We start from the raw sequence: 23,392 nt of genomic DNA on the forward strand, positions 1-23,392 counted from the left end.
TAAATAGTGTTTACATTATCTCAAACAAGATAACAGATCTTATATTGGTTCTCTTGTAACGAATCTATGAAGGTTAGATAGTTTAATATGGTTTCCGCCAGTAGAGGCGCTCGAGCAACCGAAGCAATGACACACATCCGAGTCTAGGAGAAGAAGAGAAGTGAGCGAGGGAAGGGAACATAAACAGGAGAAGTGGAACACAGCCGTTCATTCTGCTCTAAATCTGATGTTTTTCAGACTGTGAGTACATTCATTTTATCATTTAATAGGAGAAATCGAAATTTAAACGACTAAACGAGTCTGTTCATTTAGTGAATCACTCAGAAATTAATCGAAATGAACCGACTAATGTTGTTCATACGCTCGTGAAACGTAAATTCGTTACTGACTGTTTTTCACTTTATAATTTGTGAAGATTATGAGTTGTGTTTTCATTTTATGTAATGAACCAATTAAACCTGGTAAACAGTTTTTAATGTAGGGGTGGGGATGTAGGAAACTATCGCGGGGTTGTAAAACACATTCTAGCAAATAAACTTTGTCTATTTACTAGTTGCCATATCAACACTGTCACTGTTTAGAGAAGAAAATGCGCCAAAATGTAAAAATCTTTGTAACATATCACTGAACATTTATTTAACCATAGCAAAAGTTAATTTCTTTCAAGTTAATTTTTCATCTCTGTCTTTTGTTTTTATTTAAAATTAGACAAATCTGATATTTTAATATCTAATCATTTATTTAACAAATTAGATAGTTCTATCAATGCTGATCTCGCCGGGTTTAAGTCTCAGTGCGGCTGGGAAATGTTATAACACTGCGTTACAGTGTGCCCCATTAGAGCTATGATACTCTATTCAATATTTTTATGAATTCTATTAAGAAACCATGAGAACAAAGCCGAATAAAGACTGAGAGCCAATGTTCAGATTTTATTATTTATTATTATGTTTTGAATTAATGCTGCATAGCTGTGTTTGTTGTAAAAAAAAAATATATATATATATTTTTCTAAACAATGAGAGTTTAAATGCTGGGAAATATTCCCATCTTCTCACAGGAGAAGCAGCAGCAAGCAGGAGGAATTACTCCAGGAGAAACTACTGACATACTATTGTAAAGATGGAGTTTGAGGAAGAACCCTGCAGAATAAAAGATGAAGATACAGAGGAACAAACAGGTTGGTGTTTTCCTTCATTCTCTTTAATGACTGATGGGGAACATTAAGATGAAAGCTCACATTTTCTCCTGAGACCCAGGCATAGACTTTATCCTCTGAAAAAGGATAAAAAGACTTTATATTTTAGCGAATTTCTCTGAGATCATTCATGTCACAGTCCTGTAAAGAGCATATTCAGGGCTTTTCAGAGATACCAAATGTTTGGAGGTTTTACCATTACAACTTCAACTCCTTGGTCTTTAAAATGACTGACATTGACTGAATGATCAAATTTAGCACTCTTATGGAAATATGATAATATTTTGTGTGTCTGAGTTCCCTTATGAGAACGGTTCTCTCGTACTGCGTTGCAAACGCTATGGGAAACTCCTTTCTCGAGAAATATTGAAGCCTTTATTTTAAAATGCATTGCAGCTGCACAGCTAAAGCATCATAGCTCGAGTGCTAGCGAGCTGATTGGCTGTGCTGCAGCAACTGCACGAACCTATGACAAGTCGGCAGAGGCGAGCGGTCCAATCGGAGCGCCTGGCACCTTGCCAGCCTCGAGTGTGGCAAAATAGGCGTGGCTGAAGAGTATAAATTCAGAGAAAACTCGCCATATGACAGATTTAATCTCCTTCAGCTCGAGCTCTGTTTCTCACCTCGTTTTGCTGACCTCTCCTGATAAGAAGCCTTCTCGCCATCGAGCAGCCCTTCAGCGCCCGGCATTCCTCCCCCAAGCTGATCGTTTCCCTGTGGCATCCAACGAGATATCCTTTACAAGCTTTCTATCTAAAAGAGCAGATCGCGATGTTTCAAATGCCGCTCCCCGTCTGCAAATCCTGCGGGATTCCCCTTCATGTGTCGGACTTACACACCCAGTGTGCTGTCTGCCTCGGTCCTGAGCACGCCGAGGCAGCACTCACTAAAGGCGGCTGCCTGTCATGCGACAGCATGCCCGTCTCGGCGCTTCGATCCAGGCTCGCTCTCGCTATTTCTGAGAGCGGGCCTGCCTATCTTCCGTCTCTGGCGCCCATCAAGCCCCGTAGGAAGAAGCGGCATGAGCAGAGGATCCAAGAGCGCGGTGATCTGAGTGCCTGCACACCGGGTCCCTCCCCGCGTGCCTTGCCTACTACTTCTGACACTTCTCCTGTGTTATTCGCAAAGAGCGACCAACGCCCCTCTCTCAAAGCGGGTGCACTCGTCTCTTTCGGCAGATCTGAAGAGGACCTGGATGACGCAGTTTCTGTGGCGGCGTCTGAGTGTGAGGATTGGTCGAGCTCCGTGGACCCACCCGCCCCTCCTTCTCAGACTGAAAGAATCGACACCAGAGCGAGTATTGACGCCGAGCTTCTCCGCGTTGTCACTCACGCTGTCGACCAACTGGGACTCGACTGGCTTTCCCCAGAAGAGCCCACTAGAAGCCGCCTTGATGAATGGTTCCTGCCGGGGCGCCAACAGGCTCCTCGTCAGCGTGCCACTCCATTTTTCCCCGAGGTCCACAACGAGCTCACTAAATCCTGGCACGCGCCCTTTTCAGCGCAAACGCGCTCTTCTGCTTCTACCATGCTCTCATCTGTTGACGCCGCTGAAGAGAAGGGTTATGTGAAGCTCCCCAGCCACTTGAGGAAGCGGTCGCCACTCATTTGTGCCCTCCCACTGCAGGCAGTTGTAGAACAAAAGCGACGCACCCATCTAAGCCGTGCAGAACTACTTCCGCTATGGCCGGTCGCGCCTATGCCGCCGCTGGTCAAGCCGCCTCTGCAGTACACACCATGGCGATCCTCCAGGAGTTCCAAGCCAAACTCCTCCGCGCTATGGATGAGTCGGGACCCGATCTAGACGGACCTTCGAGGACCTTCGCAGCGCTACTGACCTTGCACTGCGGGCCACAAAGACCACTGCCCAGGCTATCGGCCGCAACATGGCCAGCCTTGTTGTTCTGGAGCGCCACTAATGGCTGAATTTAACTGAGATCAGGGATGCGGACAGGACCGCCTTCCTCGACTCACCGGTCTCCACGACAGGTCTCTTCGGCCCTTCCGTCAGCGGCTTTGCAGAATGCTTCACCAAGGCTCAGAAAGCTTCCAGTGCAATGAAGCACTTCCTACCGAAACACTACAGTTCGGCTTCACGGCGCCCCAAGAGTACGCCGTAGCCAGAGAAACCAGCGCCGCAGGTTTACCAGCCCCGCCCAGCGGCTGAGACCGGCCCACGCTACAAGCCAGCAAAGCGCTACCCGCTCCCCAAGCGCCAAGGTCCGCGTCCAAAGCTCACACTGGACCACGAGTCTAAGAAGCCGTCCTAGCCGGGGGAAAGAGGGGTTCATGTCCCGCTGTGGCCGGACCACTCCCGAAGATCGCTCGAGTGTCTCTCACAGCCCCCTCTTCAGCTCAGGCGGTTGGAGTAGTGTTAAATGCAGAACATGGGCCCGTCATTTGTTACGCACCCCTGCACCCAAACGCTGTTTTGACAGAGACCCACACAAAGCACAAATCGAGCAAATTTCCTCACATAAACCTCTGTCAGGTCGAGCCCCCGAGTCTGGGCGCTTTGCCTTAAGATATGATCCAGCCACTGGCTTATCGGGCTCTGGCTTGGCAGGCCATTCCCGAAGTGTCAGATTGGGTGATGAATATCATAATGAATGGTTACTCGCTTCAATTCGCCCGCAGACCTCCGCACTTTCGCGCTATAACTTCGGTAGGGAGCACTATGGCTTATGCCCTCCACTCCGAAGTATCGAATCTGCTGGCAAAAGGTGCTATCGAGATAGTTCCCGCATCACAAAGCGAGTCGGGTTTCTACAGCCGTTACTTTCTCGTTCCGAAGAAAGACGGCAGCCTGAGACCCATTTTAGATCTCAGACACCTGAACAGAGCCCTCATGGTACGGCCATTCAGGATGCTTACGACCAGACACATCCTAGCGCTGATCTGCCCAGGAGACGCTTACTTTCACATCCAAGTGAACCCCCATCACAGGCCATTCTTGAGATTGCCTTCGAGGGGCAGACATATCAATATACAGTCCTACCATTTGGACTGGCTCTAGCGTCTCGTACATTCACGAAGTGCATGGATGCGGCGCTCTTCCCCCCAGAGACAGCGGGGAATGCGTATTCTGAACTACATCGACGACTGGCTCATACTGACTCAGTCAGAGGTGGAGTCCCAAACTCACAGAGCCTGGCTCCTTGGCCATCTCGAAAGCCTCGTGCTCAGGGTAAACTTTGCCAAGAGTGTGCTGTCCCCCAGCCAACGGATCACGTTCCTGTGAACAGTTCTCGACTCCGTTCACATGAGAGCATGGCCCACGCCGGGCCGGGCTCTGTCAATTCAGCGGCTCGTCCCGTCTTTCAAACTGGGCTCCCATGTACCCCTCAGAACGTTTCAAAGGGTTTTGGGCCTTCAGCATCGTCAGTACTCCAGCTAGGCCTACTGCATATGCGCCCCCTTCAGCTGTGGCTAATGCCTCAAATTCCAGGCCATGCGTGGCGTTCGGGCCTCGTAAATATCAGAGTAAACCAGCGCTGTACCAGAGCTCTGGCCCCCTGGAAGGACACCAGCTGGTATCAGCAGGGTATGAACATGGGTCTGGTTTCAGAGAAGAGGGTTATCTCAACAGACTCTTCCAACCTCGGTCGGGGAGCCCTGTACGAGGGCAGGCCTGCCTCCGGCCTCTGGTCGAGCTCGGAGAAACGCCTACACATCATCTGCCTCGAAATGAGAGCAGTTTTTCCAGCCCTGAAATCCTTCCTCCCATATCTGGCGGGACACCACGTCTTGGTCCGTATGGACAACATGGCGGTGGTACCCTACATAAATCGCCAGGACGGTCTCGGGTCTCCCAGCCTGTTCACAATAGCCAAACAGCTACTGCCTTGGGCTCACGCCAACTTGCACTCACTCAGGGCAGCTCACGTGCCGGGCACGATGAACGTGGGGGCAGACATGCTATCTCGGGGCAACGTTCCCCCAGAGGAATGGTCTCTCCACCCCCGGACGGTTCTTTTGTTATGGGTAGTCTTCGGCAAGGCAGAGGTAGACCTCTTCGTCTCAGAAGACAACTCTCATTGCCCAACCTTCTTTTCGAAGAAATGGGACTCGCTGGCCCACGAGTGGCCCAGCCTCCCCCTTTATGCGTTCCCTCCGGTCTCAATGCTCCCTCAGGTCATCGAATGGATCAGGAACACCGAGTGCGCAGTCCTTCTTGTAGCCCCCCTCTGGCGAACCCAGATTTGGTTCCCAGAGTTGATGTAGCTGTCCACGACAGCTCTGTGGCCGATCCCGCTGAGGAGCGACCTCCTCACGCAGGCAAACAGGATGATCTAGCACCCCCGTCCCGACTTGTGGGCCCTTCATGCATGGCCCCTCAACGGGTACCCCAGGACCTCCCAGAAAGTGTTCTGAATACCATATTGGAGGCTAGAGCTCCGTCCACTAGGCGCCTCTACCACCACAAATGGTCAGTGTTCTCCAGCTGGTGTCAAGCGCGGAACCTCGACCCGCATAGTTGTGAAGTACCAATGGTGCTTACATTTCTCCAAGAGCTGTTGGACGTGGGGCGCTTCCCCTCCACACTCAAAGTGTATGTGGCAGCTATTACAGCTTTTCACTTACCGGTGGCTGGCTCTTCCTTGGGTAAAAGCGACCTGATCGTTCGCTTCCTTAAAGGGGCCAGGAGACTTAACTTGCTTCGACCACCTTCGGTGCCGGCCTGGGACCTTTCCCTGGTTCTACGAGCTCTTAAGGGAACTCCCTTCAAGCCACTTCAGTCGGCTGATCTAAGATCCCTCTCTTAAAACCGCTCTGCTGTTAGCACTAGCGTCAGTTAAAAGAGTTGGGGACTTGCAAGCACTCTTGTCTTGAGTTCGGGCCCAATGATTCCAAAGTCGTCCTTAAACCAAGACACAGATATGTACCAAAGGTGCTCTCAACTTCAGAGCCCAGGTTATTTCCCTATCAGCTCTTCCCATATCGGGAGAAGATAGCGATGCTCTCACACTCTGCCCTGTCAGAGCCCTGAGAATATATCTGGAGCGTTCTGCCTCTTTCAGACAGTCTGAACAGCTCTTTATCTGTTTTGGGGGCCGCACCAAAGGGCTACCGGTCACGAAACTAACATTGTCAAGATGGATAGTGGATGCCATCTTCCTAGCCTACACCTCTCTGGGTCTCTGGTGTCCCATAGGTGTTAGAGCTCACTCCACAAGAGGCATGGCTTCCTCTTAGGCTTGGTCCCGATCGAAGACATTTGTGCGGCGGCCGGCTTGTCCGCTCCGTCCACATTTGCAAGATTATATAATCTAGAGGTTCCCGCCTTGCAGGCATGAGTTCTCTCAATTTAAGTCTCTGGCTAGTCTAACCCAGACCTATGTATAAACCAGGTCCCCTCCCGCGGTGGCCTTCATACCCTTTTATGTGGTGAATATCATTCTAAGGGCCCGACATTGGTCCATTATGATTTAGACTACTCTGTTATTAGTCTCGGGTCTCCCCGGACACCTTCAGAGTAGTCACTGGTGAATAGAACGGCGTTTTAAAATGGGTTCCCATAGCGTTTGCAACGCAGTACGAGAGAACCGTTCTCGTAAGGGAACATACTTGGTTACTTACGTAAACTCGGTTCCCTTAGAGATAAGGGAACGAGTACTGCGTTGCCTGCCGTGCTATTTCACTTATATCAGGTGCTTCGCTTCAGGCGATTTAAACATGTCAAATGGCGAGTTTTCTCTGAATTTATACTCTTCAGCCACGCCTATTTTGCCGCGCTCAAGGCTGGCAAGGTGCCAGGCGCTCCGATTGGACCGCTCTCCTCTGCCGACTCGCCATAAGTTCGTGCAGTTGCTGCAGCACAGCCAATCAGCTCGCTAGCACTCGAGCTATGATGCTCTAGCTGTGCAGCTGCAATGCGTTTTAAAATAAAGGCTTCAATAATTCTCGAGAAAGGAGTTTCCCATAGCGTTTGCAACGCAGTACTCGTTCCCTTATCTCTAAGGGAACCGAGGTTACGTAAGTAACCAAGTACGTTTATTTATACCTGAGTAATTTTCCAATTGTTTGTCATAAATAAACATCTCAAAGTTATGGGGTTTCCAATCAGAATATGAACGAAATATTCTGAATATATTCCGAATATTATGAAACAGGGCACTGATTTCATACATGTCCTCTGTAGAGACACCAGGACTTACAGCATGTTTATCAGGCATTTTGGGGAGACACAACAAGTGAAAAGGGAAAGAAATTTTAAATCAGTATTCCTATGAAATATGAGAGATTCTTATGAAACTGTTTTTAAGTTATTACTCCCATTTTTTTCATTACATGTTGCCACAAGAACATTCATATTCAAATTAAATAAGTTGTATAGAATGGGACTACACATTTATGGCAATTCTACACATATTGCATAAAGTAAAATAAACTGACATAAACTAAATTCACAAAGGAATCTCTTATATTTCTGGTTCTCAGGAGTATATAACAATACATCTAGAACTAGATACTAGTAGACTCAGTAGTAAACTAGATTTGTGCTACATTAAAAAATAATTTTTGATTTCTTCGTTTCTCATTTTCCTTCTTTGATTGAATTTGGAGAATTTATTATTTAATATGTTGATTTTAGACCCGATGGAAGTGAATAAAGACAAATGGCATCATTTCACTAATGAAGATGGAGAACTGACATATACAAATGAAGACAAACATCTGTTTGAAAAACCTCATCATTTCAAATGTGAAGATGGAAATGCAGTCGTTTCACAGACTGAAGAGAATTTCACACAAAAACAAGCTGAACATTTTGGAGACAAAGAATTTTTCACTTGTTCTGAGTGTGGACTGTTTTACGTGCACAAATCAGACCTTAATAAACACATGAAATCTCACACTGGAGAAAATCTGTTGATTTGCTCTCAGTGTGGAAAGACTTTCACACGTAAATCAACCCTTAACAGACACACGAGAGAACACACTGGAGAAAAACCATTCACCTGCTCTCAGTGTGGAAAGAGTTTCAGTCATAAAGGAGGCCTTAATGTGCACATGAGGACTCACACTGGAGAAAAACTGTTCAAATGCTCTCAGTGTCGAAAAAGTTTCACTCATAAAGGAAGCCTTAATGTGCACATGAGAATTCACACTGGAGAGAGGCCTTATACATGCTCTCAGTGTGGAAATAGTTTCACATCCCAAAGCGTTCTCACCACTCATCTGCGCCGTCACTCTGGAGTGAGATCATTCAGCTGTGAACAGTGTGATAAAACATTTGTTTTGGCATCCAGCTTAAAAACACACCTTAAAACTCATGCTGCTGTGAAGCCTCACTTTTGTTCTTTTTGTGGAAAGGGTTTTTCACGACTGCAGAATTTAAAACGGCACGAGAGTGTTCATTCTGGTGTGAAACCTTATTGTTGCCCTGACTGTGGGAAGACCTTCACTACATCCAACAATTTAAAAACACACCAGAGAATTCATACTGGAGAGAAGCCACACCAGTGCTCTTCATGTGGGAAGAGTTTCACCCAATTATCTACTCTACAGAAACATGAGAAAAACCGTTGCCCGACATTTTCTAATTAGCAAATGTTCATGTTCAGATCCATCACTTACAAGTAAATAATTTGACATTCAGATTAATCAAAAGCTGGATAATTTGATAAAATTAGTTGTTAAGTTTGATTGTTTGACAAGGGGAACCTTTGGGGAAGGTCAAAATAATAGTTAGAATATATGAGGGATCTGGAGACAGTGACAAAAATAGTCTATTAAACATAATCTATATTTCAAATAACTTGTTTTAGATGTATAGACATGATGCGTTAAGATATTAAAGACTTTTTTTGCATTACAGCTTTAATAACAGCTTTAAGAGCTTAGCAGCTCTTTTGCCACTCAGTCCAGTGCATACCCTCTATATAAGCCCTGTGTTTTCACTCACTCTTTGCAAAGTCTTGTTAGTGTCACACTGCATTACTGAGAGCTCTCCCTCTGGTTATCCGTGTGTTGGTTTTCATTTTCTGCCTGGTTTCTCGAATTTCCTCGTTTGACTGTTTTTCTGCTCTGTTGTCTTTGTATTATCTGTCCTGTATTTTTGACCTGTTGCCTGTTTTATGGATTATGATTCTGAATTTCTGTAATAAACGACTGCAGTTGGATCCTCAACCAGTTTCAGAGTATTTTGTGACAAAAAGATCTAGATGTGAATAGTGTTGCACGGTGTACCGATACTTCAAAAGTATCGCGATACTCGGAAATGAAAAACGTCACGATACCTAAATTGTTCAGTATCGATACTTAAAAAAAAAATAAAAAAAAATAAAAAAACGCCTCCCTATGGAGGTCTGTGTTTTTTTCCTGATGCACGCAGCAAAGAACCTGCCGCTGTCAGTGTCATGTGACAAAACCATGGACAAAACACTACAGCGAGATGGCTGCATGTGCGAGCACAAGTGGTCCACGACTCGTAGAAAAAGATGACGCGAGGAGTGACATATGGTACGTTGCCTACCTTTCTCTGTTGCACGGTGCACAGATACTTCAAAAGTAAATCGGAAATTAAAAACGTCACGATTCCTTAATTTATTAGTATTGATACTTCTAAGAATGACTGCGTTCCAGATTTGTTAGGCCGGTGACACACTGGATGCGTGGCGTGAGCGTCTCAGCTGCGTGGCGTGTCCGTTTTTATTTCGGCTCCCATGTTAACAGGTTAGAGCTTGCACACTGCCCGCGTGTACCGCGCGTCTCAGGCGCGGCTCGAGCCGCGCGGAAAACGCGTGCATGCTAGAAATAGAACCGACGCCTATTTTTCACGCGACACGCAAGCGTCTTGGAAGCGTTTCCAAGCAAAATTGAATAGGAAAAGATGTTTATATGACATTTTGACACGAATACATATTAATAAATGTCATTTTGATGTTTGAAAGACTAGGGTTTGACAGAAATGCAAATATAAATGCAATTTAAAAAAAATATTATTGATTTTCAAATACTGCACCTGTCAATACAGAACGAAATATTCTATAGCCTATACTGCCGTCAACACTGCCGACGTTGTCTTTTCTGCTATATATTTATGTTTAACATGAAGTATAGGCCTTCCACAACTCTCTCCCCATATGTCAAATATATCACCAATGAGGCTTATCATATGTCACCTAGCAGCAGCAGCGCCGCGTCAGACACGCTTCTGGTGTGCAAAGACATGGAAAACGCCACGCAGCTGACACGCAAGAGAAACGCCACGCTCACGCCACGCAGCCAGTGTGTCACCGGCCTAAGGCCGGCGAGTCGACACACTGGCTGCGTGTCGTGTCCGTTTTTATTTCGGCTCCCATGTTAACTGCCTGCGTGACACACGCGTCTGGGCGCAGCTCGAGACGCGCGGAAAACGCGTGCATGCTACAAATAGAACCGACGCCTATTTTTCACGCGACACGCAAGCGTGTTGGAAGCGTTTCCAGGCAAAATAGAATAGGAAAAGATGTTTCTATGTCATTTTGACACGAATACATATTAATAAATGACATTTTGATGTTTGAACGTTTTGACATAAATACAATAAATGTCATTTAAAAAAAATATTATCGATTTTCAAATATTGCACCTCTCAATACAGAACGAATTATTCTGTAGCCTATTTTGCCGTCAACACTGCCGACGTTGTCTTTGCTGCTATATATTTATGTTTAACATGAAGTATAGGCCTTCCACACATCTCTCTCCCCACATGTCAAATATATCACCAATGAGGCTTATCATATGTTACCAATATTAAACATTGTTTAATATAAACGCTGTTCATATTTTTATTCAAAGTTCAAGATAAAGATAAAGCTTTATGTTTCTTATGATAAATGAGATAATGCTGCTAAATTTATATATTTTTTTACCTTGAATGTCATTGCTCTAATTTATTTTTTATATTTTTGTATTTCATATTTTGTTCAAATGTTTAATATATCTGCTGTTAATATGTTAATTTATTAGTGTGTTATATGATTAGAATGTTGTCCCGGTTTTAAAATAAAGCACAGCAATGATATTTTCAGGAAAAGTATCGAAAAAGTATCGAAATCGCAATACTTGACTTGGTATCGGTATCGAAACAATAATTTTGGTATCGTGACAACACTAGATGTGAATAAATCGCTGAGTCCAGACTATATTGCTTCTCTGCAGCTGATTTTTATTTCACCTCCGTTGACATGTTTAATCTCTCCTTCAACCCAAAAATGTCTTTTATTTCTTTGTTCCGTTGAACACAAAAGAAGATATTTTGAAGAATGTCAATAACCAAACAGTTGATGGGCATTGACTTCCATAGCATTTTTTTTTCCCATACATAGAAGTCAATGGGGTCCATCAACCATTTGGTTAACCACATTCTTCAAAATATCTTCTTTTGTGTTCAGCAGAAGAAAGCAATTCATACAGCCTTGAAACAACTTGAGGGTGAGTTAATGAGTTCAGAATTTTCATTTTTGGGTAAACTATCCCTTTAATGAGATAGACGGCAGCAGGAATATTAGGCTGATGTCACTTTAAGACTGAAAGCACAGATTCAATATAATGTTACACCTGTGACTTATTTCCCAACTTATTTCGCCTCTTAATGCAGTTAAGCAACTCTTTTTACTATTGAGTACGTCCTTTAGTTTAGCGACAGTAGACTGTATTTTACGACAATCACTGATCTACACATCACTTCACTACACTTTACAATCACATGGTTTGGCTTTAAGTTTGCGCTTTTAGGGAGGAGCGAAAGTTCGAAAGGTGTTCAGTCAGATTTAATCGAGGTTGTTAAAGGCAAAAGTTAGTGCACCCCAAAATGAAAATACGGTCATAATTTCCTCACGCTCATGTCGTTCTAAACCTGTAAGACATTCGTTCATCTTTGGAACACAAATTAAGATATTTTGATATCATGAGCTTTCTGACCCTCCATAGACAGCAACACAACGACCACTTTCAAGGGCCAGAAAGGTAGTAAAGACATTGTTAAACTAGTCCATGTGACTCCAGTGGTTCAACCTTAATGTTATGAAGCAACGAGGATAACCTTTTCATCTCCTTTATGCTGTTGAATTAGTAAACGCACTGCAGCGCTTCCGGGTTCTACATCAGAATGCTGGCTATGTATTTGCCGCAGCAAACGCATGTGTCGCGGAGCTCACGTGACTAGCGTCAGCCAATAATGAACCGGTGTTCTGACGTAGAACCCGGAAGCGCTGCAGTGGCCACAAAGAAAGTTAAGATTCCTTGAAAACGGCACCATATCTTGTGTTTTGGAAGCATGTTTATTACATATTTTTTATTATCTCACGTTCAATCGATGTCTGATTACAGCAATAAACCCTCATCAATATTCTTTCAGCTTTTCTATGAACTGAATTTAAGTATTTATAGTCGAACAGTGTTGGGACTGTAGAGCTAATTTCTGATAATAACACCACTTTTGAGAAGATAAATTCATTATTTGTTTTACATTTAGAGTCTGTTGCCAGAAAGTGTTTGAACATAAATCTCTCTCAGGTATAATATTCTGGGAAAAATTAACCTAACATCATCATTATTTCATACATCCAATTTGTAACCATATCAACTTTAGTTAATATAATTACATTAAACTTTGTATTAAACTAAAATATTTGTTATCTTACAAACGATGTGCAAACTACTTGATTAAATGTCAAGACTGATGTTCTATTGAGCTTATTTCTGTCATTGATATGCATGTATGTCGGTGGCTTTAAATATGTGTACATTTATATTATTATTAGTTATATTTTATATTTATTTTTCATTTAAACTTAAAAGACGTGATTTAGTTTGTTTCATATATTGTCTCCTGCTTTCTCAAAAAAACAATTCATGGAATTGTTTCTAAACGACTGTTCGAGCAAAAAAAACAAAAAACAGAGTGATCGTAAGTGTGATGATCATCTGCTAAATGAGCAACAACGACCACAATTCACTCCTTCAGTCAGTGAAGCTCCCACAGCCGTTCATGAGAGTTTAAATGCTGGGGAATATTCACATCTTCCCACAGGAGAAGAAGAAGCAAGCAGGAGGAATTACTCCAGGAGAAACTACGGACATACTATTGTAAAGATGGAGATTAAGGAAGAACCCTGCAGAATAAAAGATGAAGATACAGAGGAACAAATAGGTTGGTGTTTTTCCTTCATTCTTTTTAATGACTGATAAGAAACATTAAAGGGATCGTTCGGCCAAAAAAAAAAATTAGTCCTTAATAGTCCTTAGTTAATAAAGGCCGCCTGCAGTGAAGCGATGCGTTTGTGTAAGAGAAATATTCATTTTATCGACTTCAAAACAGAAACAATAATTGACTGCCATTATAAAGCTTGGAAGAGCCAGGACATTTTATAATCTAACACCGATTGTATTCGTCTGAAACTGAAGAAAGTCATATACACCTAGGATGACCTCAGGGTGAGTAAATCATGGGCTAATTTTCATTTTTGGGTGAACCATCACTTTAATATGAAAACTGATATCTAAATGTGAATAACAATACATCTAAAACTAGATAGACTTGATAGTAAACTGGATTTTGTTCATTTTTGGCTTCCTGATTTTGTTTCTAATTTGTCCGTCTTCAATTTATCTGTGGGAATTTAATGCTGATTTTAGACCCGATGGAAGTGAATGAAGACAAACAGCATTTCACAAATGAGGATGGAAACAGAGTCGTTTCAAAGACTGAAGAGAATTTCACACAGAAACAAGCTGGAAAATCTGGAGTTGAAGGATCTTTAACCTGCTCTGAGTGTGGAAAGAGTTTCACATATGAAATAAAACTTAAGAGACACATGAGATCTCACACTGGAGAAAGGCCTTATACATGCACTCAGTGTGGAAACAGTTACGCTCAGAAAGGACACCTAAATATACACATGAGAATTCACACTGGAGAAAAACCTTTCACATGCACTCAGTGTGGAAACAGTTTCAGTCAGAAACATTCTCTCAGAGATCATCTGCGCCGTCACTCTGGAGTGAAGCCATTCAGCTGTGATCAGTGTGAGAAAACATTTGCTTTTGAATCAGGCTTACGACAACACCTTAAAGTTCATGCTGCTGTGAAGCCTCACATTTGTTCTTTTTGTGAAAAGAGTTTTTCACGACTGAAGTCTTTAAAAGAGCATGAGAGTGTTCATACTGGTGTGAGACCTTATGTGTGCTCTGACTGTGGGAAGACCTTCACTACATCGGGCAACTTAAAAACACACCAGAGAATTCATACTGGAGAGAAACCGTACAAGTGCTCTTCATGTGGGAAGAGTTTCACCCAATTATCTAGTCTACAGAGACATGAGAAAAAGCATTGAACATTTTCAACAAGCTCAAATAAAGGTGAATCATTGTATTGCTTTTATTCTCTCTCTTCTTTTGAAGCAGATTCTGTGTCTCATCATCATGATCAATCAGTGTTTCTGTATAAAGTGAACATTTACATTTGACTCTAGCTAGCAGCATTGTTTGTCATTCTCAGTCATTTCAAGACCGTGGACGAAGAAACGGTTTGTCAACTCAACATGACATTCAAAATATTTGTACTGTCATACACACACAATATATATGTCATTTCAGTCTACAGTTAAGTATGTGTATAAAAGATCTATAAAAGGTTCTCAGACATAAACACATTTGGGTCAAAATTGTAGCTCATACTAAAAACATTTCAATATCTTTAAAAAAAAAGGGTTTTTTTTGTCCTTAAATTTTAAGGGCCAGTATGATTATTTTCCAGAGATATAGTGTTGTCAATGTGGCTCTATGAGTAAATTGGTAGGCCTAGACATTTTCAATAAGGCCATCCTTAAAATATTCTTGTTTGCCGTAACCTGACCGACCCTGTCAATTTAGGACCGACCCTATTTTTTTTTCTTCCTTTTAGTGCGACTTAACTTGCGTTAAGACCGACCGATTTTTTTTTTTTTACTCTTCAAACAACTAATACAAATGCAATAAAATAATATGAATTATATTTTAGTAAGTATTGTAAATATATTTTGCCTATAGGCCTACATACAAACGTAGGCTGCATTCTTTCTTTTAAATAAAAACCTGTGGCGTCATCTATGATTATTAGGGCTGTAACGATATGCGAAACCGAAATCGTGACACTCAGATCCAGTTATCCTTCCCGTCCAGATCTAATGCTACCACATCTTTAAATTACTATTGGGCAATTCCAGCGTTGTGGACGTGACATTTGTAGTCAATACTTGAAATATAAATTCTCAGAAAATGCATTTAATACCAATATATTGAAACGTCTGTTTATACATCCATACTCCCTTAATAAAGTATCAGTCTACACATGTGTTTTATATTTAATATGAGGGAAATACACACGTTACGTACTTGACACAAAAATCTTTAACTTTTAGGTGGCAAAATATTTTGTAGAAATTCTGTGAATTACACTGCGCAAACCAAAAGTAATACCCACCGGATGAAGAAGGCTTGGCTCTCCACAGAACATGAAATATTCATTTTATTTTATTTTCCGTGTTCGCATTTATGAGGAAAAAACAATGTTACAGACGTGAGCGCTCTGAAAGCGGCAGTAAAAGACTGCTTTAAATCTTTCACAGAGATCTCAAAGAGGCATTTAAAACACCAAATATTAAGGATTGGCATATCGAGAAAAATAATATTCGATGATTGTTCGAAAATCGAACCTCTCCACATGCTCACTGTAAGACGGCGTTCGCTCAAATCCCGCTCCGACATTACATTTCTCTGTAGGCTAATAGGCCTATGTGTTGTAGCCCTAGTCATTAAAGAAAACAATTTAGTTTCATATTAATGTTTAAATAAAATAATAGTTTTTTTTATTTCATCTATGTTGATTACAGTGCCCTCCACAATTATTGAACCCCCTGGTAAATATGATCAAAATGGGCTGTAAAAAATAAATCTGCATCGATTATCCTTGTGATCTTTCATTCAAAAAATGTGCAAAATTCTAACCTTTCATTGAAGTAAAAGAATTGAAAGTGGGGGGAAAATCACATTATGAAATAAATGTTTTTCTCCAAAACACGTTGGCCACAATTATTGAAACCCTTTTATTAAATACTTTTTGCAATCTCCTTTTGCCAAGATAACAGCTCTGAGTCTTCTCCTATAATGCCTGATGAGTTTGGAGAATAACTGACAAGAGATCAGAGACCATTCCTCCACACAGAATCTCTCCAGATCCTTCAGATTCCCAGATCCATGTTGGTGCTTCTTCTCTTCAGTTCAGCCCACTCATCAGGTCAGGGGACTGAGACGGTCATGGCAGAAGCTTCATTTTGTGCTCCACAACAAATTTTTGTTTTGATTTTGATGTTTGTTTTGGATCGTTGTCCTGATGGAAGATCCAACCACGGCCCATTATAAGATTTCTAGCAGAAGGCGTCAGGTTTTGATTTTTTATCTGTTGATATTTGATAGAATCCACAATGCCATGTATCTGAACAAGAAGTCCAGGACCTCCAGCAGAAAAATATGCCCACAACATTAAAGATCCAATGGTATATTAAATTGTACACATGGGGTACTTTTTATCCTTGTGTTCACCAAACCCATCTAGTGTGTTTGCTGCCAAAAAGCTCTGTTTTAGTCTCATCTGACCACAGAACCCTGTGTTGTTTGAAGATCCAGTCGTGTCTGACAATTAAATTTGCTGGAATTTGTTTTTGGATGAGCGAGGAGGTTTTTTTTTTAAACCCTCACAAACAACATGTGGGGATGTAGGGGTTGTTTGATAATTTTTTTTTTAGGCTTTCTGACCCTAAGACTCAACTAATCTCTGCAATTCTCCATCTGTGATCCTTGGAGAGTCTTTGGCCACTCAAACTTTCATACTCGCCGTGCATTAAGACAGTATAGACACACGTCCTTTTCCTGGCAGATTCATAACATCTTTAGTTGGTTATAACTTCTTAATTATTGCCCTGATGGTCAAAATGGGGATTTTCAATTCTTTAGCTATTGTCTTACAGCCACTTTCTAGTTTGTGATGCTCAACAATCTTTTGCTACGCATCAGAACTGTATTCTGTGGTTTTACTCATTGTGATGGATGATTAAGGGGATTTGGCCTTTGTGTTTCCTCATATTTAAACTCCTGTGAAACACGAAGTCATAGCTGGACAGTTTCATGTTCCTAGTCACCCTGGTGTACTAAAAAAGGTAAATATTAATGGGAATATACTTCAGAGATATTTTACTCGTAAAAAATTCTAGGGGTTTCAATAATTGTGGCCAACATGTTTTGGAGAAAAACATTTATTTCATAATGTGATTTCCCCCCACTTTCAATTCTTTTACTTCAATGAAAGGTTAGAATTTTGCACATTTTTTGAATGAAAGATCACAAGGATAATCGATGCAGATTTATTTTTTACAGCCAATTTTGATCATATTTACCAGGGGGTTCAATAATTGTGGAGGGCACTGTATATGAAAAGTGAAAAGCATGAGTAGGCTACGATCATAAGATGCGCAATATGCATATCAATAATAGGGAAGCATCTAAACTTCAGCCTCAGGTCAGTTTAGTTCTGGTTCTCAACAGCCCTATAAGCTTGTTTTAAAATGATCAGCATCAGAATTTTCTTACTCATTGGCGGTCATTTTAAGTTTAAATATAGTCATAACCAAAAATGCTCTTATGGTAAATCATCTGTCACCAATAAATGTTATTTCTAAAATAATATTTTAATATGTTAATATTATATATATTATCCCAAATCAAACACATGTGGCGGGATAAACAGTGTTTGTTTAATATAAGCCAAGATAACAGATAAATATCTTAATCTATGAAGGTTAGATAGTTTAATATGGTTTCCGCCAGTAGAGGCGCTCGAGCAACCGAAGCAATGACACACATCCGAGTCTAGAAGAAGAAGAAGAGAAGTGAGCGAGGGAAGGGAACATAAACAACATCATTGACTGCTCTTAATCTGCTGTTTTTCAGACTGTGAGTACATTCATTTTATCAGAGAAATCTAAATACAAACGACTAAACGAGTCAGTTCATTAAGTGAATCACTCAGAAATGAACCGACTGATGTTGTTCATTACGCTCGTGAAACGTGAACTCGTTACTGACTGGTTTTTCACATTGCAATTTGTGAAGATTATGATTTGTGTGTTCATTTTATTTGATGAGCAAATTAAACATGTTAAACATTTTTAATGCATGCAAAATGCAAATCATATCTAATGTAAGCAGGGTTCTAATGACAAAAAACTTCCCCTCTGTTAAACCACAACACCCCACCGTCCCCCATTAGATTAACCAGCTATTATGTAAAACTATCATGCAAATGGTTTATTATTTAATTAATTAATTAATTAATTAATGAACTATAAGTAACAGGAATTGACCAATCAGAACTCAATATTGTAATGGTTCAAGCGCATCACTTGACGTTCTTTTAATAGAAGAGGACAGACGTTATGATATTTCTTTGATTAGTGTTTAAGGACATTCCCCTTACATAACATTAAAACCAATAACGAACCGCTAAAGTGTGTTGATTCAGTAAGGGGTCGTTGTCTTGATGAGTTTTTGAAAGTGAATGCAATCACAGAGGTAATAATGCACACAGATGTTTGTAAATTTAAATAAAAGGTAACTATTGGCCTGTATTTTAAATACTTTCAAAATAAAGATGTTATAATGAAAGCATAATATATATATATATATATATATATATATATATTAAAATGACGATAAAAATTATGTGTAGGCTATTAAAAATAGCATAAAAAATACAATATATTTGGGCTGGGCGATAAAACGATAACGATAATTATCGTGATATAATTTTTTCTTGATAAAACGATATCAAGAGTTCGATAAATGTCAATAATGTTTATGCGGCAAAAGCGTAACAAAACTCATTTGAACTGTGCGCCACATGGACCATTTAAAGCAGAATGGCAGCGCAGCGCGAGCAGATGCGTTTACTCTGATCGGTCTCGGTCACGAGATCCATTGAGAAGCGCTTGAATTCAGCAAAGAACAGAAATGTCTCAGTGATTTAAACCAGTTTAAAGACAGATGAAACGGGAGAAACACTGTGTGCAACGATACAGTCAGAAGGCTTTTCCGTCTACAAATTCCCATCATTTATGTGTCATCTGGTGTTTCGAGTGTGTTCGGCCAATCAGCGATCACTAACGTCACGGATAGTTCCTATTGTGCTGGTTTAGATCCTACTGTGAAGTAGGAGCTAAATTAGTTCCTAGAACTAAAATCGTTCCTAGTTCCTGCGGTGTGAACACGCCAAAAACCGGGAACTTCCGCCAATAGCTCTAGGAACTATGAAAAGGTTCCTCCGGTGCGAAAGTCCCTAATGTCATGTGATGTTTCCCATTCTGCCATTCCTGATCTTCCCATCCTTGCATCACTTATTACAGCCTCTGCTATAACACTCACATTTTAAACTTGCTCACGCTTGGCTGCCCTAACATTGTTTTTCCCGGTTGAACTAAGGGCATTTCTGGAGTAAAAGTCTCCTGTATGGCAACTCCGTTTTGCACCACGCTGTTCACTTTTTCAATGTTAACTCAAAAAATCACCACACATCGCTATTCATACGAGAAGCTGACATTATGCTGTCCAAACTGCACTCTTCCACTGAGCAGTTCATCGCAGTTGCCATTTTAATGCCATTCGCAGGCATGGCATTAAAATTGCACCTGCGATGAAACGGCTTTATGAAAAGCCGTTCATAACTTATGCGTTCTGAGGACGCCATTGTCAATCAGCACACGCTGGAAGACCGCGCTCTTCAGTTTACCTCAACTTCCTGTTACCCTGAAACATAAATGCATAAAATAATTTATGGCCGACACCAAAAAGAAAATTTTAAGGAGGAAAGAAATAGTTAATGCGTTCCATTCAGAAATGATCACCCTATTCTTTTCGTCTTTCCCATCCACTGTTAGAGGTTTGAAGCCCTGAAAAGTGTGGGGCTAAAAAATTATTGTCATATGGAACTAATTTGATGATTAGACTATAAACTTCAGTGCCCGCTTAAATCATAATTTAGGTAGTTTGGCACGCACGGATTTTGTGTGTGTGTGTGTGTGTGTGTGTGTGTGTGTGTGTGTGAGAGAGAGAGTGAGAGAGAGTGAGAGAGAGTGAGAGTCTGGTGCTCAGTCATACATTTACATTGAATCATTTAGCAGATGCTTTTATCTAAAGCGACTTACAAATGAGGAGAACAATAGAAGCATTGAAGCAATAGAAGCAAACAAACCAACATTAGAGTAACAACAATATGTAAGTGCTGTGAGTAGTCCCAGTTTTATATATATATAAATTAGGGATGCACCAATTCCAGATTTTTGGGGTTCGGCTGAATACCGAATACCGAATCCTACTCCCATCCTTAGTCCATTAACACAGTAAACACATTAATGAAGGAAACAACGTCCACAGCAGTGTATTTTTCATTTAATTAAATTTTAACTGTAAAAAAAAGAAAAAAAGAATAGGCAACATTATGCCAGGATGACAAGTGGGAAAAACTATTTTTACAATTACCATTGTAGCAAAGCTGGTAATGGTCGTCTGGTAGGTTAACACAAGTTTTTAGCTATGACTGTCCTTCCTTTGCTGTGCCTGAAGTTGCTCCATTTTGGCTGCTGTCTGTAGATTCCTTCATGCACAACTCGCATTCTTTCGGATGTTTCATACGCAAATGTTTTAACAGTGGCTCGACTTGAATCGCCTTTTTTTGACTGAAAGTTCTGCCAAACAACACTTTTTCTGCTCACGAGTTCCATTTTCACTGTCTCACAGCACTTTCTCCTGCATTCGAACGGTTCACCTACGTAAACAGCTTCCCTTAATCAACGGCGGCGTGACGTCGACCAGCGTAGCGCAAGCCTAGGGTTCGGTTCGGTGGAAAAAAATTCTAAGGTTCGGCAGAAACCGAATCCCGTCAAAAAGCCCAATATTTTTGTGTGCATCCTAATAAATATATATATATATATTATATATATATATATATATATATAATAGTACGTTTTAGTATTAATGGGTCATATGTTGATGAAAAAGATGAAAAAGGTTGAGTTAGGCAGGTCAATCTAGCAGCAGGGAACAGTCCAGGCAAAGGTCATTGAAAGGGATTTTGTGCTGGTTGCAGAGCTGTGGTCAGCAGGTTTAAATGCTGGGGAATATTCCCATTTTCCCACAGGAGAAGCAAGCAGGAGGAATTACTCCAGGAGAAACTACTGACATACTATTGTAAAGATGGAGATTGAGGAAGAACACTGCAGAATAAAAGATGAAGATACAGAGGAACAAATAGGTTGGTGTTTTCCTTCCTTCTCTTTGAAGACTACTGATTATACATCTAAATCTAGATGCTAGTAGACTCGGTAGTAAACTAGATTTGTGCTACATTAAAGCCTCATGCACACCGGGACAATTATCGCGCGTGCTTATCGCCAGCGTTTTTGGAGACATTTTTCGGCGCGTCTTTGTGCTCATACCAAGCGATTTTCCCTGGCGATGCGCAGGGCCGGCCCAAGCCTTTACATGGGGCCTTAAGCAGAATCTTATGTGGGGGCCCATGGTGCCGCCAATATGATTGACTATTGTCAATGCTTGATTATTCACAGACTACAAAACACACAGATTATCAATGTTATTATTAGTTGTAGCTGTGTTGCTTGCATCAATGTCTGCCTGGCATGTTTTTACCTTTCTACGGTTTTAAATTGTAACAGTAGCCAACCCACAAGAGTGGCCAGGTGTTAATTTGTACTTTAATATTCAAAGTCTTACAGTATTAAGTGGCATACTTAAGTGGGTCGCACACCGTACAAGAAGCGCAGCGCCACGTCTTTAAAATTCGAACACATTATTCTCTATGAGTGTACACACACCGGCGGCGTCTGTCCGCGGCGCCCAGCTACGGCTCAGGACCTTGTTAAAATCCTGCCGCGCCACAGAGCGCCATTTACATAGTTTTATATTAAATTTACATTATATTTGTCTCAAATCGTCGTTAATGTATATACTGACTGCACCCTGTGCTGTAATATACATTTAGTTTTACATTCATTTACAGAAATCATCTGCTTGAATGAAAATTGCTGATGTTATCGGATTTTCAGGTGATATTCTCAATTCATTCAGTTAACGGACGCTCTGAGGTAAAGTGAATTCAGACTGCAGACTTAGCAACGATTGTATTTAATTGTACAGTACAATCATAACATAGTACAGGCATTATCTTAATTACATAATGTTCTTAAACATAACAATATTGCTGGCCATAAACTGAGAAAGTGCGCGTCCGGTGTGCGATACCTCGAGTTGTCCTAGACGCAGCGCGACGCTGTGCTTCTCGTCCGGTGTGCGACCCCCTTTAATGTGGTGTACTGAAAGTAGCTAAATAAACCAGCAGACAATGCATTTACTGTAAACTAGTTCACCACTTTAATTGCTTTTGGTTAAAAAATAATAATTTACATGCAAATGTGCAGTACAATCAACTAAATAACTTAATTAGATAAACAGTATCTTCTTATAATAAAATAAAATAAATTCATTTAATTGTACAAAACTGACAATATTAAATTAAATACTTAAATAAGACATCAAATTAATATATATCAGATGGACCTCTAATAAGATAACAATAATTAATGTGTTAACATTTAAAGGGGTAGTTCACCCATGAAAATTCTGTCATTATTTACTCATTCTCCATGTTTTGAATTTTCATTTTTGGGTGAACTATCCCATTAACTGTCCATGTTTACTATAGGCTGCTGTCCCTTTAAGACCTGCACGCTTCTAAAGCCCCGTTCACACCGCCAGCGACTTTGTCGCTGTATGTCGCTAGTCTCTGTACTGTTAAGTCGCTTGTGGGCGTTCATAGTGCTGTCGCTCTAATGTGACTGGTAGACTGCACGTCTGGCCATATCTATACAAAATACCATCACAAGTGATATATACAACTATATCATTTTAATTTGACTAGGATTTAGGCTCAAAAGAAACAGTATGCTGTTGGGAGAGTGTTTTTATATTACCACAGCAGTGTTCAGTGGATTAAATCATTTAGCCTACTGGATTAACGATCGATCAATCAACAGATTAACTCATACTGTCATAAATGACTAAAACGTCATTCGAATTTGACAAATAATAAATTTTCTTG

The 23,392-nt window shown here is 41.1% G+C and overlaps 3 protein-coding genes across 17 annotated transcripts in view; 2 read left to right on the plus strand and 1 right to left on the minus strand.

Annotated features, from left to right (window-relative positions):
* Positions 1–23,392, minus strand: part of LOC309478174 (uncharacterized protein) — a 253,102-nt gene that overhangs the window by 118,446 nt on the left and 111,264 nt on the right. The window lies entirely within an intron of this gene.
* Positions 1–23,392, plus strand: part of LOC309478144 (uncharacterized protein) — a 105,984-nt gene that overhangs the window by 61,604 nt on the left and 20,988 nt on the right. The window contains exons 4-7 of one of the 3 annotated variants that reach the window (XM_082141703.1): positions 105–240; positions 1,061–1,180; positions 13,223–13,342; positions 13,828–14,550. In XM_082141703.1, coding sequence (XP_081997829.1) covers positions 1,123–1,180; positions 13,223–13,342; positions 13,828–14,525 — 876 coding nt within the window. In that variant the 5' untranslated portion in view covers positions 105–240; positions 1,061–1,122 and the 3' untranslated portion in view covers positions 14,526–14,550. Of the gene's footprint in view, positions 1–104; positions 241–1,060; positions 1,181–7,792; positions 9,331–13,222; positions 13,343–13,827; positions 14,551–23,392 lie in introns of those variants that run through there. The other 2 variants (XM_082141701.1, XM_082141702.1) reach the window with 2 other exon arrangements.
* LOC309478104 (zinc finger MYM-type protein 1-like) overlaps positions 17,951–23,392 on the plus strand; it is a 43,270-nt gene continuing 37,828 nt past the window's right edge. For 11 of the 12 annotated variants that reach the window (XM_082141583.1, XM_082141591.1, XM_082141592.1 and 8 more), the window contains exon 1: positions 21,443–21,529. Coding sequence is in view for 1 of the 12 variants with exons in the window: in XM_082141585.1 (XP_081997711.1) it covers positions 21,472–21,529 (58 nt within the window). In the remaining 11 variants the exon portion in view is untranslated. Of the gene's footprint in view, positions 18,178–21,415; positions 21,530–23,392 lie in introns of those variants that run through there. The other variant, XM_082141585.1, reaches the window with a different exon arrangement.

The sequence above is a fragment of the Leuciscus leuciscus genome (genome assembly GCF_965113295.1).
Source record: "Leuciscus leuciscus genome assembly, chromosome: 16".
In the NCBI taxonomy this organism is placed as follows: Eukaryota; Metazoa; Chordata; class Actinopteri; order Cypriniformes; family Leuciscidae; genus Leuciscus; species Leuciscus leuciscus.